Here is an 18,354-nt window from a genome sequence, read left to right on the forward strand (position 1 = left end):
AATGTGCCAGTCTTAAGAAAGTTTCTTATCTTTTGAATTAGGTGTTTGATTGGTCTTCCATATCAGGATGATTTCAGTACACCTACATGAAACTTGCAGATTGTTTTGGAATGCCTGATATAGTGTATTGCTGTAGACATTGACACCCTCAGAATGATAATCCAGAATTCCTTCTGGTGATGACTTTGAGATTCAGTCTCCATTTTTTTCTCTTGCCACCATTTCTTTATCCTGTGAAATAATGTCTTATTTGTGATAACTATTATTTTTTATTAACACACAAGAAATGGATCTTTCTAAGATCCATTTGTGGTTTCCCATCCTGGTCAAACTTATTTCTTCAGTTTAGCACACTGTACAATTAATGATCTCTTTGTAGGTAAGTAAGTGGTACATGGCAAACATCTTCCATTTGGAGTCATACAGGGAACATTTTTGTCATGCAAAGAGAGGCTGAAAACTGATCCTCAGATTCCAATCAGAGAAACAATGACTGCAAGTTAAAAAGGATTATATTCAAATCAGATAAGTTTGACTCGTCCCTGAAAATAAATACAAAATAGTTTTCAATCAGGAATAGATGGTGGAAAGGTTGATCTGTCATTCAAATGGAAAAATATTAGGCCATTTCTAAATAGGCAAATGTCCTAATTGATGTATACACTTATAGTCTTTGTTGGATAAGGTTTTTTAAGTGTGGGGTTGGGTTTTATTTCTTTTTAAAAGCTTGGAGAAACATCACTGCAGGCAATATAATCAAGTACCAGTGCTAAAAGTTTGTGGGAAAATTACCTGTAGCAGGAAGAAAAGGAAAGAGAAAGACAATTGTGTTCTATGAAGTTGAAAAGATAAGAACAGTTTAAAACAGAAAAAGTGTAATTAATTATTTTAAAATGTTTATTTAGGGAATTGTGCTGTTATTTATTTTCTTCAATCAAATGTGAGGTGAAAAATGGTGGTGTTGGTTACCTTGAGGTGCCCTAGCAACAACATCATAGCTGCCACTTACACCAGTGTGCTTGACGAAGGACTGTTATCGCACTCAATTAAACTCTCGTGATGACAGGAAAAAAATAGATCCACTTTGTTGCACACTGTCAAACATGCTTTGCCTTCCAACCTCCATTATTCTAGCTAAGTAAAAATGTATCAAACCACTTAACTTTACCTGTCACTGAAAAAAAACTAAAAAAGACAATATGGTTTTAACAAGAAAATTTGAATGCCCTTCCCAGCTTTCTGCAAAGATCAATAACATTACAACACAGTTCTAGTTGTTAGAATATTCCAAGGAACTTCTAGAAATGGATACCTTCTTTCTTATGTGATGCCTTCCTTTTGTCAGGATTTTATTTTTTATAAGCAGACAATAATTTTATTTAGCTGAAGAATGATCATATAAGGTCAAACTTGTGCTTTTTTGTTATGGCAGTGCAAATTTTCCTCATAGTTGGAAAAATCACTATCTGAATGTAGGGCAGACCCCTCCCTTCTCATTATAAAAGCTCACTACATGGCAGCCCAGTAGGCAACATGATGATAGGAAAGTGGACAGTGAGCCACATCCTGGAGATTCCTGGATACTGCCAAACCACTTGCAGAGTGTTACAGACTGCCACAGAGCACAGTTGTCCTTATGAAGTGAAAGGCATGACTCTCCCTTCTGAAGGAAAGCTAAATGGTAAAAGTCTCTTTAATCCTGCTGAGAGAGGCTCTCGTACAGCTGTGTAACTGACTTGCTCTGACACTAATTTAGCTCACTCTTCCTTCTGATGCTTGGAGGCTGCAAGGGAAAGGAATGTTTGCCACACTGTTGTCCTCAACATTCTGCCAAGTAACTGTTAGCAGCTAAGCAAAGTGACATCTGTGCATGTGGCAATTGTCTTTAGTCTGAAGCTATTTCTCTTAAATCTAAGCCGGAGGGCTTGAATCACCATTTCCCCTCATCTTGCCAATTGCAGGGTGTCATTTTTGCACACTGGTTTTTTTTGGTTTTTTTTTTTTTTTTGAAATAACTACTGAAATAATAAACTCTGTTATCAAGTACCATTTACATTTGTATTCTGATTTTTTCCTTTACATTAATTTGAGACCTCTGAGAATTCGAAAAAGAACAATTTAATGGGTCTGATTCAGCATTCAAAGCTTTCTATTTCCATTAAATAAATTCAATTTTTAATTTCATTTAATTATTCTATATAATAAATTTATTTGATTTTTCCTGTTTGAAACTAAATTCTTTAAATGTAGACACCTAGTGACATTTTAATGCTCTAAGCCATCCCATCTGTCCCCCAGTTTCTCCTCCAGATCCAGGCATAGGTTTCCATAGGTTTTATGCTCATGAAACAATTTACATGTGCATAATTATGTAAGTACATCTAAAATAACTCATTTAATGCAAAGTTATTGCATACACATTTTCCCTTTTTTCTCACCCCTACCCGCACAAACAATATTTAATATTGTCTTTCATAGTCTGGAATAGAGATAGCAACGAAACAAAATATGCAATATGCTCTTGTTACATTTACTCTTCATAATCTTCCAAAATAGGCAGGCTTTCTGATTAAATTATTCTCAGATATAGAAAGAAGAAATAACACTTCTCTAATAACTGAAATTTTGATTTATGAAAACCAAGTTTTACTTCCATAATGAACTGGTAGCACCTCAAAAATATTAATAAGGAAGTTGATTTGTTAGCAAAAGATGGTCAGATCCTCAAACTACAAAAATAAGTATAGCACCATTAAAGTTGTTATGTCTATGCAAATTTGAAAGAACTGAGAATATGACTTTCATATATAATATAGGAAATTTTTCTGTCAGAAACTTATGTAGAAGAATATGAAGAACTCTAATTGGTATATACAAATAGGTAAGACATGGACAGTATTTTGAACTAAAGAATACATATCTTTTTACTTTGAGTTTATCAAGATTTCAATGCTAAATTTAGCATACATATCTATACATGTAGTAATTAAGCTGATTTTTAACTTTACAAATAGGATTTAGGAAAAAAAAAAAACTCATGCATAGTCAGTTTACAAAAGATTTGCTTGGAGGAAGATAGTTGCAGGTCAGAAATTGTGTTTTGGCACCACATCAGTCATGCACAGAAATTGAATGACCTTACTGAACTCAGGATAAGATGCTTCTGTCCACATGGCAAGAGTGAGAATCATTGTGTTTAATTCCCAAGTGTGCATGAGAAGTTGCTGCCTTCTTTAAAAAGTGACCTTTAAGAAAAAGACACTTAAAAAAACTCTTTATTTCTTTTTCATTAATAGAGAGCAATTCCTTGATTAGCTTGAAAATTAGCCAGGAATAAGCTTTTTCTTTTCTTGTGAGTTGGAAAGAAAAAAATACAAAATTATACAGAATAAATAGTAAATATAAATCTAGCGAGAATTCATTGCAAAAATAAACCTGCAGTGTTCTATGTGTTTGTAACCTATTTTTTCCCACAACACTTTATTTTCTTCTAATTTCAGAAAATATATTTTTGTACAAATAGCTAAATACTATTATTCTTCCTCATGTGTGTATTGTTGTAGTTATATTGTCTGAGTGTTGCTTTGGGTTAGGGTGGAAAAGGACCTTATATGCACTTGGAAATTCCTAGCCACAGCAAACTCATTTCCTTCAAGAATATTTAAAGCCAGCACAGAAGTTATTTATATACATAGGTATATATATATTTATAAAAAAAATCAAACTTATTAAACACAGTAACATATTTACAGCTGATTCTCAGTAGCTTTTCAAATTACCCAGGATTATGAGTTGAAACACCAGTGATGCACAATATCTTATAGCAGCAGCTCAAGAAAAGATTGTCCAAACTTAGGTAAAGCTATCAGATAGGGAAAGTAACAAAAGGCTTGCAGTTTTCTTTGTTGAAGATGTTGGGTAAACATAGATGCATATTTTTCCTTCCACATACTGACACAGCATTCACATGAAGTTCTGTGTAGAATACTTAAATATTTGCAGGCTCTGGGTGAATACACAAAAATATTTTGTATGTTTTCCTTTTTGATTGACATTTAGTATGACAACTTTTCAACTCCTTTCATATTTATTGTAAAGGTATGTAAAGTGTAGTTGGAGACAGTGATCATGTATGCAGTGCATGTACTAACCTAACATACACACTCTAAGGTTATAAATACAAACACAGGTGTTGGAGTTTTCTTTCTTTTTTTTTTTTTTTGGTCTTTTTCTTTTTTAAAGGAATCTAATTAAATGGAGTGAAAAAGAAGGGGTAAAGGTAATGAGCTTTTTTTTCCCATAGGTTAGAAACAGAAAGGAGAACAGAGAGTGGCATACACACCTTTTCAAAATGATGAGGAATAGTGCAATAAGCAATCTTCCTCCCACAGTTCAATCACACTAAATTCTTGCTTAACTTGGGGTGTGACATATTGTCTGCTCACAACCCCATGGCTTCCCACAGTGATCCCTGAGTTTTTCTTTGCTAGGATTACTGCTGTGCTTAAGTTCTGACTGTTGACATGTTTTTATAAGGCACTTTTATTTACAACGATTCCACCTTAAAGCAAAATCACAGAAATATGGCCCCAGCCCAACGTATTATCACTTCACGTTTGCTGCTCCAGGACTTCCAGATAGTCAGGCTCAGCATGTAAATTTGCCTTGAGCTCAAAATACTCATTTTTAGTTTGTTCTAGAAAAACCTTTCTTGGCCTGGAGTACATGAGTGTCTCCATGAGCTTCAATTCTTCATGTGTTCCAGGATAACGAACTTCCATGTCAGGCTGGAGCTGGACAATATTTTTTCTTAGGTATTCTGTGATCCCTAGTTGCTGCAGCTCTCTCTCTTTTTCAAGAATGTTTCTATACAAGCAGCTAGCATCCTGGAAAGAGAGAAACTCAGCAGATTGATCTGTAGCCTTGTATTTGACATTAGGACCTGTAAGCGGTGAACTGTTCTCTCTTTCCAGGAGACTTCGGCGAAGATATTTGGAATCACTAGCTTCCTTCTCACTCCCCTCCTCCTGCTGCTGCTCGGTGTGCTTGGGGCTGAAGGATGGGCTGTGGTACACCTGAACCATGGGGGTGACTATTCTTTGCTCATAGAGAGTGGCAGCTGGGCGCTCCGTGGTGTGGTGTGTTGTCTTATGCCCATACATGCTGTACTGAAGGTGGACAGGGCTGCTGTCCCTCACTTGTTCATCCACTTGCTTCTTTTTGCACCTCCGGCGTCGGTGCAGAACAAGAACAACTATTCCTGCTGCACAAAATACAATAGTTATAAACACAATGAGCAGTCCTAATATTAGAACAGAAAGTGGGACAGCATCTGTAAGGGACCGCAGGATGGTGTCTGCGGTGTTGGCAGTAGGAGAGGAAGTTGTCACAACTACAAAACTGGCATGGGTTGGTAGGGCAGGGCTGTTTATTAAACCTGGACACAAGACTTCACTCTTTAGGGATTTCAATTCTTTTTTTGCCAAGTGCCCTGGAGATTTACAAAAAATATCACCCATCATGGTATTCTTACTCAATTTTTGTATCCATTTTTGCAGTCCAACTGAATCACAAGTACAGTCCCAAGGGTTGTCTTCAAGTTCAATTTGTACCAGCATATCCAGTTCATCCAAGACATTGCTCACAGGTAAATGAGCAAATTGGTTTGTTTTCAGATTTAGTCTGGTGAGGGGAACACCTGAAAAGATGTGGGGTGGCAAAGCCTGCAGAAGGTTGTTATTTAGGTAGAGAACTTTCAGTTTTGGCATTACATTAAATGTCCCTGGCAAAACTTCTTTGATGGCATTATATTCAAGGTACAAGTACTCAAGGTGCTGAAGGCCAAGGAAGAGATTTTGACTTAGCTTTGTAAGATGATTGCCATTGAGATATAGTTTCTGTAGTCTGGTCAGATTCATAAAAGAACCTTCCTCAAGGATCTCAATGCGATTGTTCCCCAGGTGAAGCATTTCTAGGCTCGCATAGTCCACAAGATCTGATTTCAATAGTGTCTGAATAATGTTTCCAGCTAGGATAAGCTTTTTAGGATTTGGAGGAGGGGGTCCTAAATCAGACAAGCTTTCAATATTTCGCTCCTGGCAGTGCATAAGAACTCCTGAGAGCATATGGCTGGTGCAGTGACAAGGGACAGGACAAGAGATTCCTGGAAATGTAGTAGGCTTGGAAGTATGAAGCACTAAACTTGGTTCTTTAGTAGGAGCTTTCAGGAGAGGAATCACCTTGGTTGATAGATGATTATCATTGATAGAGGTGGTTACAACCAAGGGCAGTGACCCTGAAGGATCTTCAAGTTCATTAACAGGATGGGTGGGACAAAGTGACTCTTTTTTCAGCCGGCTTAATATGCTGCCTTTGATAACTGAAGGGCTATTGCATACAACATCCCCTATTATGGACTGAGGAGGCATGTTTTCTAGCCATATCTTCAGCTGCAACAAATCACAGTTACAGGCCCATTTATTGTCTTCCAGCTGAAGGTCTAGTATTCTTCCAATGTGTTCCAAAAAGCCAACATAGGGCAGTGTCTGTAACTGGTTTCCACGCAGATCTAAATGGGTCAATGGCACAAAACGAAATATGTTTGGAGGAAGATACTCAATGGCATTATCATTCAAAATAAGCACTTTAAGCCTGTTGAGCTTGCTAAAGGCACTTGCTTCAATCACTGTGATGAAATTGTTGTCTGCTTGAAGAAACTCCAAATTTTCCAATCCATTAAATGTATCTTCTTTAAGTGTTTCCAAAGAATTGTGATTGATATGAAGTTGCTTAAGAAGGCTGAGACCATTGAAAGCCCCAGGCTCAATATCTGCTATATTGTTAAAACCAAGATGCAGAGAAATAGCATTAACAAGGCCAGCAAAATCATTCACATGTAACATACTCAGACCATTGTTTAACAGATTAAGATGGAAAGGCCGTGATGGTGGGACGTTTATTTCTGATATCATCTTGATGTCTCTTTTGTCACAGTTGATAATCATAGTGTCATCCTTTTCTTCACAGGAACACAGACTCTGACAAGATCCTCTGACAGAAGAAAAAGGAGGTTGTGACTGGAAAGGATCAGATGCAACCACAATTGAGCATAGAACAAAAATCCAAGGCTTCATCTTGTCCAGCAGATTCTATTTAAAAAAAAAAAAAAAAAGAAATAAATAATAGAGTCATGATTTCACAGGGTTTTGGTTGATTGTTTGGGGGGTTTTTGTGGTTTGGTTTGTTTCAGTTGTTTTGAGTTTTGTTTTTTATTGTTGGGTTTTTTTTTCTTGTTTTTCTTTTCCCTGACATAACAGTGAGAAAAAAACATTCCTAATGCTTGTCGTTGAGCTACTTTTCCTTCCAAGTACTATCATATAATGCAAAGCCATTGAATTATTTTCTAGTTAGAGAATATAAATTTAGTTTAATGTACTGAATGAATAAACAGAGTCATAAGGGGAAATCTTCAGTGCTTTCATGCTTATAGCCAAAGTAGGATGTAATCGGGAGTGTGTTGGTTTTATTCATATACTGTATTGACTGCCAGTGGAAAACAGCAATAATTTACTGTCCCAAGCAACTTATAGCAAAGATAATATAGTATTTTGAACCATTGCTTTCTGTCACTACCTAGCACTGCAAATTTTAAGAGTACCTTGCTAAGATTACCTTAATGTTACCCAGCTGCTGAAGAGAAATAAATTTGGTTTGGATCAGTAATGTGTTGTGAGCAAAAGCCCATTCTTTCAGGATACAGGGACTTTCTCTACAGTTCTGCATTCTGTATGGAAATCAAAGGGTATTTCTTCAGAAATCCTTCTACCCACAGACTGAAAAGTACATAGACAAAATAATCATCTCTCTTCTTAAATTTTAATGCATATGTTGTAGTTTGTGGGTGAAAGTGGGGCCACAGCACACAGTAGTGTAATGTTTGCATGTAATGTACATACAAAAGAATTTGCATACACAACGTTAAAAAAAAAAGAAATAAGAATGCAGTGCTTGCCAGAAAAAACAAGCAAGCAAGGGAAAACTTTTTTTGAGAATAATATTAGACTCTTCCCGATGATAATAATCATCAATTTCCACAGTGAAATGTATATGGACCTGACTGTGCTGTACAAATCAAAAATTATCACCAGTATCAACAATATGTTATGTAATATAATTATCACCTTTCATTCTGATCTTAGACTTTGAAACGCTTGATAAATGCATCATTACAATACAGCTATGGAGTTGCAAGTAAAATTTAGATGTTTAAATCAGTCCTTTAATATTAGCTTGAATTTAGTTGTCATATAGTCTATTAGAAGATTTTCTGTTTCTTTCTGTCAAGGCTGCCTAATTAGAAAGACCAGTGGTAACTCTTAATATATAAGATTGAGGGAAATCACTGTTTATAATCTTTACTTAAGAATTTCCACATTTCAAAAAAAGTAAATAATAAAAAAAAAATCCCCAAAATACAAAGGATTATTTAAAAAACAGTAATGTTTATGGGGTGTGCTATTTATTTGAGAACTTAACTAAGCAAGACTCTTAAGTAATTCATCTAATAAAGGTCACAATCTTTCAAACTAGGCTATTGAAAGATGAAGTACAGAATGTCACTACACAACCAACTGTGTCAGTTTCTGAAAGATTAGAATGTTTTACAAGGATCAATTCAACTACATGCATGAACATTTTTATAGTGTGGCCATATGATTTTGCATCTCATCAATGCATACTTTGAATGTCATGCACCTTGGTTACTAGAAACACTATTTCCCAAGGCTTTCCTTAGAACAGATTGCAAAGCTTTACACATGCAAGAACTTAAATGCTGCGGCATGCTTATTACACACACACACACACACACACACACACACACACACACACACACACACACACACACACACACACAGAGACAAAAAGAACAACAGCAAATGTGCCCACAGTGAATTTTGTTTTTCTCCATGAGCATCTTCTGATAAGTGAGGGTAGAAATATGCGTTTAGAAGTAGTAAGTGCACAGTGTGAGAAAAACAAATATGAACTTTTATCTTTGTTTTAGTTGTTGCAATATAATTTTGTTGCCTCATATAACCCTCCTTGAACTCCAGCTGCCCACGTTTAATATATATGTCTTTAAGTCTGTTTTCCCAAGAAGTGTTGGGTAAGACACATCATGTCATGATGTTATTTTAAAGTATGCAGAATAATTCCAGGATCATATTATGCTAGAGACTTATTCTTGCTTTACATGCATCACTATCTTTTCCAGTGACCCAAGGTAAAAATACAAGCTCTTGACACAGATGCTGGCTTCAAACCTACACTGACTAATTCAACTTTACTTCTGTACACTATTTCTCATTAGAAATTCCAGTGTCAATCCACATCAAATTCAAACAACACTTATAAAGTCCCTGAGCAAAATTAAACAAAAAAAGAAATCTTTAAGGCATGTTGCATTCTACTGCATATTGAGAAATTATGTTACTAAAATGAAAGCCCTCCTCTCAGAGATGAAAGTAACAACATTTGTAACCAATTGGAAAACATTCACATTTTAATCATCGTCATACTTCTGTAAGCAGCACTGCCAGAACTCTCTCACACACAGATATATATCCACACAATAAAAATTAATAGGAGATTTGTATTCTTTTTCCTTTCTCCATTTTTTTTTCTAAACATTCAGAAGCATGTAATGAAGTTCTCAGTGGGCTACTATTGTAAAATAAAAACTGCTGTCATGTAACAGATGATTAACATTTTACTAAAGGAATTCACAATCCAACAAAATGTAATTTGAAAGACTTGAAAAACTGATCTTTTCATGTGGTGAGTTTTTTCAGCAAATTCCTCATGGTAACTTAAGTTTTTTTAATCTGCTTTCATGTAAGCCACTGCTGACTGCATACTGTAACTAAACTCTGTAGGAATTCTAAAAGACTAAAAAATGTCACAGTTCTTTCTATGAGGCAAAGTTGAATACTTCCAGAAGTAGTCACCTTACAGCAAAGGCATCTCATTCTTGTTAAGTAATAATTTATTTGGTTTTAAAACATTAAAATAAAAAGCTTGTTTCATTATGCTTGGGGGTTTATTTGTTTAATTGTTTTAATTTAGCTATTAAAAAAAATTCCCAAAAAACCTATGTTGATGATTTTCAAAGCCCCAAGCTAAGAATTTGTAATTTGTAAAAGCCTTTGGGGTTTTTTTATTAAATTCTTCAGGGAATCACAGTCAGATTATATATTTAAGACCATTTTTACACTTGAAATAAAACCAAACACCCATTCCTCTCTCTCAAGGGGTTTAAGAACAACATTCCTTTAATGCACATATTCTACACAGTAATCAGTTTGAATAAATGTCCCTGCAAACTGTTTCAAATACAGTATAAACTGCCATCATTTAACATAAAAGTTGTACAAAATCATGCAGAAAAATAAATGCAACTTGTACTGACAAATGAAATTCTCTTGTGCTTAACTAGTTAACTAACTAGAGTCTTTCTTACCTGTACAGCAGCAACACTCCCTGGTACACTCAGTAAAGCACAGTTGGAGCAGCTGTTTCCATGCAATGTAATTTTTCCCTCTGAAAAATGCACACTTTCTTCTGAGTTTCCCTTTGCTGCGAGCTCCAGTAATGCTACAGCTCCATAAAGTTAAAATCCTTGTTCAGAAGACAAAGTACAAAGCATTCGATTGAAAAAATCTTCCAGGCAGCCGTGCACGTCAGACCATCCTGTAAGCAGTTGTCCTTTTTCCTCAATTAAAATTCACAGCATACTTCACAGCTAGGCTGACTTTTCTGCATATAGTTAACTGTTTGCAAGCATTTGGATGCAGTAAACAAACAAGATGCTCAGCAGAGCTTGACTTGATCACTTGGTTTGTCAGATTTTTAGATGCAAGCTGCTCCTGTGTTCTCTCTGTTCTTTCTAGTCTTTCTTGTTAGCTCAGTTTGTTATTAGTCAGATTGCCAGGGGCTGGGAGGTAGGCGTAAATAAAGAGACTTCTTGGCTTTTGACTCAGCCTTTAAGCCCTTCCCCACCAGAGAGCTTTAATCTGCCAATGTCATTTAATACAAGATACAGCTCCACCTTGAGACAGATCAGCTCCTCCTCCTGCAATTTCTCTCACCTCCTTTTCCCCTTATCTAAGTGAGGCTCAGAAAGTAAAATTCAGCTAAATATCTTGTAGACAGCTTAAGGGCTGTTAATACCCGATTTTGCAAAAAACAGTAAACATCCACTGCAGCTCTTGCAGTTTGTTCTCTTGGGCAGTCCTTGCATTTAGTTTGTATCTGCAAATGCTTGCTTTAGAAACCTGAAAGCATTCCAGCCCAAACAGGCTCCACAAAACACACCACAAGGGAAACTTTGTCCTCTGGAAAATATGTCTAACACATTGAAGTGTAGAATTATCAAATATATAAATGAGACTATAGAGCTCTCAATCCAGTTCACTCAGTGTGAATGGAGTAAGGGTGAGTATGCAAAGTTGTAAATACTTTATTTTGGGAAAATGAAATTATGGAATATTAGTGCTTATGCTTGCACAATGACTGCCATCAGCCCTTTCTAAAACTGCCCATCCTGCTCTGTAGGAAGGAGACTGGGTTGATTGTAATTGTCTGTTTTACAGATGTTAGCACAGTGTGGGTATCTGTCCATGTGAGATTGCATCCATGTGAGATTGCATGTATTTCCATGAAATACTGCTTTGATAAAAAACAGTCTGGTTTGGGGGAGGGCATTTTTAAAGGCACGTATCATGCTTTAGGTACTATTTTCTTTGTGTTCATAAACAAGTAATTAGCAGATACAGTACAGCTACGGGAAAATGTTTATTCCATGCAGGGAGGGTTTTCCTTATCCCTCCTGCACTGCATGGGATGGTTTCATAAGCAGCAAATGCCACTTCCTTGTTCATCCCACTGCCGCAGAGTCACAAAACCTTTTGTGAGCAACAATAGATGTGGTGCTCCAGCACATTTGCCCTTTACAGCAGAACATTTCTGGTTTGTTTTTACTGTGCCTTGGATTATTATACAGGCTATTTACTACAGCCTCCAACCAGTCAGATTCCAGTAATTTCTTTTGCACTGATGGATCTCTAGGTGGCCTCATTGACCTCAAAAGGGCTATTGAAATTTACTGTTCCATGTCCTGAAGGCTATCAAGATATTTTCCTATATTTTTGCTTACACATATACGTAAACTTTTTATATATAAATTTATAAAATTTATATCTCTCTATATTTATATAGTTATTTATTGTTTATATATTTGGAAAAAATATTTAAAAAGAAGATGAAATATTCCTGAGGAATTGCGACAATTTGGTTTCCATTTTTTTCAACACATCACTTTTTTTTTTAAATTGGTTACTTTTAATGAAGCTTGTCACTCAATCTCAATTTGCAGGTATTTTACTTTTAAGGCTCAAAGGTTCTCAGCTATATGTGACCATCTAAATAAACCATTATTTTCTTTATTAGTTTTAAATTTATGAATTTTAAGCTATATTGTTTCTATTTTTACTGAACATTTTTCAAGTGTTAACATTTGTAGTTGGCTGTTTGAGACAGACAACATCTCTAAATATAGATATTCACATTAAAAGAGAAAACAACATCATTATTTGCTTTTGAGTTGACAGTCACAAGAGTAAAACATGATCACAAAAATATTTCCAGAAATCAATTGCTAAAAATAGGACAGAGTTTCCTAACATAAGCATACAGAATTAAAAACCACTGAGAATGTTTATCAAGAGTATCTGTGATTCAAAAACTGCATATTTATCAAATTTATAAAAATGAGTAATGTTTGTTTTTCTACCATAATTTTATGAATCATTAAGCAGATTATTATAAAGAATGTGATTCTGCAAGTGCATCTGCATGTCGGTTGAACTGACACGGGGTTTGTAGCCTGTACTTCAAGTCTTCATCAATTGCTCAATTGCAATTGACAATTTTAAATTTTGTGAACCTTGGATATATAAAATCTAAAACTGTCAGACTTAGATTTACTGCAGGCATATGATTAGCAGGTTAGTCTTCTAAATGTTAATTTTCATGGTGACTTGTTCATTTCTAACTTCATTGTTTAAACATAACAGGAGGAATAAGCATGTGCATTTGCTTTTTCAGTAGATAGAAAATATTTTTTCCCATCATTCACAACTCATTGTCACTTCTCAAAATGCACACAAGGAGCCATTGATAGCATACAAGATGTAGGAGGGAAATAATATATCCTTCCCTGCTTACAAGAAGTTTCAAGTCTGTATCAACAACTCTTCCCCTATATTTCTTACAACATGAACCCTTTGAACTCTGTATGAGTACAGGTCTGACAGCTTAATATACAATATTGAAAGAAAGCATTTTCCTGGAACCACTATGTAGCATCTGACTAGTCACACGTGAGAGAGCCTGCTGAGGAACTCAAAACTCATGCATACAATATAAATTAAAATCATATATGGAAGAACTGTCACCAAGGCTAAGACTTAGCTAAGAACATGGCATATGCACACAAACACACACAGAACAAAACAAAAAAAAAATCCCATAATGTAATGTACTATAATTATGGAAGCTAACTTATACAGTGCCTACAATATTATTTTATTCAGACACAGAGCACCTATTTCCCTCACAGAACTAATGCCTTTTTTTACATATTGGGATAGGTCCTACTCAAAACATTCTGCTCTGCACACAGTGTGGCTTTTTGCAGCCATGAACACATTGTCAGTGTGAAAAGAAAGATAAGAATTCCCCTCCACAAATGATACACAGACCTAGCAGCTGCTCTTTAAGCATTTAGTTTCTCTTTATATAACCCTTATCGAGAGGCAATTCTCTGAAAAATCTGCTGAAAAAGATCTTCAATTTGTAAGGAAACAGTCAGGTTAAAGAAACAAATTTCTATTACCTTTATGCATTTTCTAACTAAATTAATTTAGACTCATATTTGTATACTTAGTATATAAGTACACAAATCATAAAATCGTAGAATCATAGAATGGTTTAAGTTGGAAGGAACCTTAAAGATCACCTAGAGAATCACCTTCCTCATCCTGCTGGCCAATCATCTTTTGCAGTTGAGGATATGGTTGTCTTTCTAAGCTGCACCATCTATATGTGACATTGTATGCATTTACATTGTATTTACCATCATACAAAAAACACATTTCCTGAAAAAAAAATATTTCGAAGAAAGGTGTATAGAAGTCAATATTCTTTCTATTTCATTTTTCAAGTTAAAAGTCATATCGTACTTTAAATGTTGCACTTGAGTAAAAATGCATTTTATACTGCTATACTTAAGACCATGATTCCTCAAAAAATACTGGATTCTTATTCATTTAATAAAATATGATGCAATGGAAACAGATGAAACCAAAGTATTTTCTCTTGCATCCTGCTTTAGTAATCCTGGTTTATTGTGTAAGTCAGATCACTGAAAATGTGTAAACATTTCAGAAATTTGTGGTTTTCTTCTTCAGTATCTGTGCAATGGGTCTTGAATCTTCTTTATTTCTTTTTTGTTTGTTTGTTTGGGGTGTTTTTTGTTGTTTGTTTTTTTAACGCCTTGACAGAAAACTTCCAGTTCTTTGCAATGTAAGAAGAGCTTGTTATCAAATTTAAAATCTCCTATCCAATTCTGAGATTGTAAATCTTGTTCATAAATTTTAGTATTGGAGTGAGAAATATTTCTTGATCTGAATCAACTTCTTGGAACAGACAGATTCTCTTTGCCTTTCCTCCTGAATTTGGTAATATTTGAATGCCAATTTAAAAAAATGCCTAGAAGTGATTGGTTTGTAGAAAACAAAAGTCACCTGAGTACTTGCAATCTTCAGTTATGATTAATCAGTTGGATATTTTTCAAAATGTATTTTGTTTGCCAATGACCCAAGAACACACACAAAAAATTGAGTCATGGTTTGCCATTGTGTAGCATGTTAATAGCATAAAAAGATCCCTACAAGTCAATTTTTTCTTAGTAATTTCTGAAACATTGTTGTCTGCTGACCTTAATTACTGCAGGTTTAGACTGAAGTGATCTTCTTCACGTGGCCATTCAAACCTTTCTTTGAAGATAAATGGGATAAAGTACCTTTTGTCCATGTACAAGAGAAAAGCCAGTGTGAAACCAATGGAATTTGCCTAGACTTCTATGGACTTTGACTCCTTTTCTGATTACTTTGGGCTTCCAGTCAGTATCCATTTAAAAAATGCTTGTAAGTTTACATATGTTATTTATTTTTTACTTACTTTTTTTAAAAACAATTTGCTACAGTCAGCCAATTAATTACCATCTGCACCTCTGAGTAGTCAGCTTCAAACTACAGTTACAAATATTCCAATTGAAGTATAGTCAGATTTCCTGACTTTCAGGCCTGAGAGAGCAGCTGACTGCCTAACCCTCAGAAAACTTAAAAAATTTCACTTTAGTACCTTTAGCTGATGAAGACCAAAGATGAAAAAGAATGTGTAAATCTTTTGAAATTAGTAATGGAATATTTTTTTCTTCTGTACTGCAAGAGAAGTAGAAATAACCACTGGGTGTGCAGAAATCAAAAATCAGAACAGAGGATATGATATGATTTGCATATGTTTATTTTTTTGGTGTTACAAAACTCCTTTTTATTCTTTTTCAATAAACATGAGTAAGAAAACATGAAATATTGAAACCATTGTGTAAAACAATTTTTTTTCCTTTTGCCTATGAATAATGCATTGATATTTAACATTAGTATCCTATTAAACACAAATGAGTTTCTACATGCTGACTATGCCTAAGTCTATTCATGATAATGTGTGCTTGTGCCTAACCTAATTGCACATTACATGCTACTGCTATTCCACCAAATCCAGCTAAAATAGAATATATCAGGCACCTTGGAAAAGCACCTTAAGATTAAAGTCTGCAGTAGCCAATCAAGTTTTGTATTTGGCTAGATTGCAAATAGCCATAATATTCAATTTTTTTTCTCTTGAAGGCTCTATATACACTGTAAGAATCACAGACCCAGCACCAGTTTAATGAAGTAGTGAATTAGTAAACTTTGCTTTGAAAAAGATTTTATCATTTTTTCTAAAAATGTATATCCTTTACAAAGGAACTACAACCTGAACTCCAGCTTTGAATTCATCAAATGGGAACTGAAGAAGTGAGCACACCTGTCAAAGAACACTCTGGACCTGTAAAGTCATAGGTAGTGTTCAACAGAGTAGTGAATCTTGATGGCTGGCAACATGCTTCTCACCACTCTGACTTCCCAATACAGGACAGATGTCAGCTAATTTTCAGTCTGAATGTTCATTATTTAAGTCCAAGTTTGTTGACCTATTGTCTTTTTTTTTTTTATGTATGGTCATAGGTTAATTTTAAATGTCAGTCTTTGGATGCACTACTCTGAAAGTCACTGTAATTCTCCATGATTCTAGAACTTAGCTATTTTAAGCTGGCAGGTACCAGTGTATGCTGGATCTGTCAGGGGTGGAGTGGATGTTCACAGCAGTGTGCACAGTGTTATATTGTAGTTTTGTGACGAAACCAGTAACATGACAGTGGTTTTTACTACTTCTGAGAAGTACTTGGACCATGTAAAGACTTCCTGTTCTTCCGACTTTGCCCCACCATGGGAAGGCTGGGAGTAGGCAAGAAACAGAGAAGGGATACAACCAAGACAGCTGCCCCAAACTGACCAAAAGGATACACTGCACCATGTAGTGTGATGCTCAGCGAGAAAAAGTAAGGGGAGAGCTGTTTTTGTGAAACAACCTGCGGCTCAGGAAGAAAATGGGCAATGGCCTACTCAAGTGAGGTGATGAGTGATCACTTTTACATACTTTTTCACCTCTCTTTCCTTCTTTTATCGAACTGTGAGTGTTTCTCTTGTTTCTCTTTTGTGATTTCTATTTTTTTTCCCATCCCTCTGTGGCTTGGAGGTGAGCAGGCTGTGTGGTCATGCACTGCCTAGGTGGCTAACCCACCACACAGAGGTACAATAAAGCTCCCCATTTATAAATCCATAGTAGCCATTTCCCCTTTTGCACCATATCTATGAAGTCAGACTTCTCAGGAGTGGTAGAACTGGAAAAAGAACCCCAAACTCCTTATTTTGGCTTTACTTCCCAGGTAAATTCACTGTTCTCTGGTGCAGTTGATGCATGGATGAGCAAGGACTGCAAGAATATTGGGCTCTAATTAGAAATACACAAGCTGTAAAAATCTAAATACACCTGCACACAGATCTAACTCAGGAAAGGTGTGTCAGATCCATACTGTCACATGCAGTTACCTCCTTAAGTATATTTTCTTAGCTTGCTAATCTGCCACATGGCCATAGTCCTTGTCCCCACTCACACTATTATCACAGAGCAAATAGAGCACATTAGAGAAATTCAGTCTATTAGTTATAGAACCCACTTTCAGCCCTTCTGTCAAAGTGGGAAGAAGACACAAACCTACATCTGCCAATGATCTCATTTTTGGCTTCTGTTTCAAACAGACATTTATTTTTAGAAAGCAGCTTTAAAAAATGTAAGGTTCATGTAAGTCACTATAAATATAAAAACATTATAGAAAAAATTACAATCAACAGAGTAAGGAGTATACCATTTCCTAGATTAAAAAAAAAATTGGAGTTTACAGCAAATTTCCATTTATTCAAGAAAGTGTATAGTCATATCTAAGCTCATTTGTTCAGAACATATGTCAGATTTTTCTTCAAAAAATTTATACCTGAAGTGTATAAAAATGCTGAAATGCATGGAGAGGTGTATTTTAATCACTTCAGCATGTTATATCAATAACTTGCATTGTAATTTTGATGGCATGACTTCAGACTCATATGGTTCTCTTTTCAAAAGAGGAATGGGCTTATACAACTTTATTTAGCATTACTTTTTATTGGGCAGATGTGGACTCCTGCTTTGTTTTATTCAGTCAGCTAATGCAGACCAAATGAATTTTTGTTTTCACTTTGGAGGTAAGAATAGGAATTTTTATTCATGTAAACTGCATCTTACCTTGGACTGTTGTTTGAGGTTCAGATATTGGGATTTCTTGCATGGACCAAGAACATTGGTACAGCAGAACCAAACATTTTCTCTTCTGTAAAAGGGAAGAATATCCTCTTTAGGCAGAGGAAAGAAAAACTCCATTTAGTGTCCTCAGGGGTGAGGAATAAGGACAGAAGCAGAAATATGTCTGTTGAAAAAAAGATGCAGAAAGTAGGTCAGGAAGAGTGAACTTCCTGTTCTTTCTTCTATTAAAGAGGATGAGAATAGGGTAGAGAATAGTGACTGTGTTGAGAGAGT

At 35.4% G+C, this 18,354-nt stretch overlaps 1 protein-coding gene across 1 annotated transcript; it reads right to left on the bottom strand.

The window, feature by feature from the left end:
* Positions 1 to 879: 879 nt before the first annotated feature.
* On the bottom strand, positions 880 to 11,098 carry SLITRK6 (SLIT and NTRK like family member 6). The gene is made up of 2 exons (XM_009085301.4): positions 10,520 to 11,098; positions 880 to 7,148 (listed from the first exon to the last, which is right to left on the bottom strand). Exon 2 carries the CDS (start codon positions 7,131 to 7,133, stop codon positions 4,611 to 4,613), a length of 2,523 nt encoding a protein of 840 aa, XP_009083549.1. The 5' UTR covers positions 7,134 to 7,148; positions 10,520 to 11,098; the 3' UTR covers positions 880 to 4,610.
* Between the last annotated feature and the right edge of the window lie 7,256 nt (positions 11,099 to 18,354).

Source organism: Serinus canaria, chromosome 1 (genome assembly GCF_022539315.1).
Source record: "Serinus canaria isolate serCan28SL12 chromosome 1, serCan2020, whole genome shotgun sequence".
Taxonomy (NCBI): Eukaryota; Metazoa; Chordata; class Aves; order Passeriformes; family Fringillidae; genus Serinus; species Serinus canaria.

Coding starts and splice junctions, on each gene's coding strand:
- SLITRK6 (XM_009085301.4), bottom strand. CDS start 7,133: ATGAAGCCTTGGATTTTTGTTCTATGCTCAATTGTGGTTGCATCTGAT.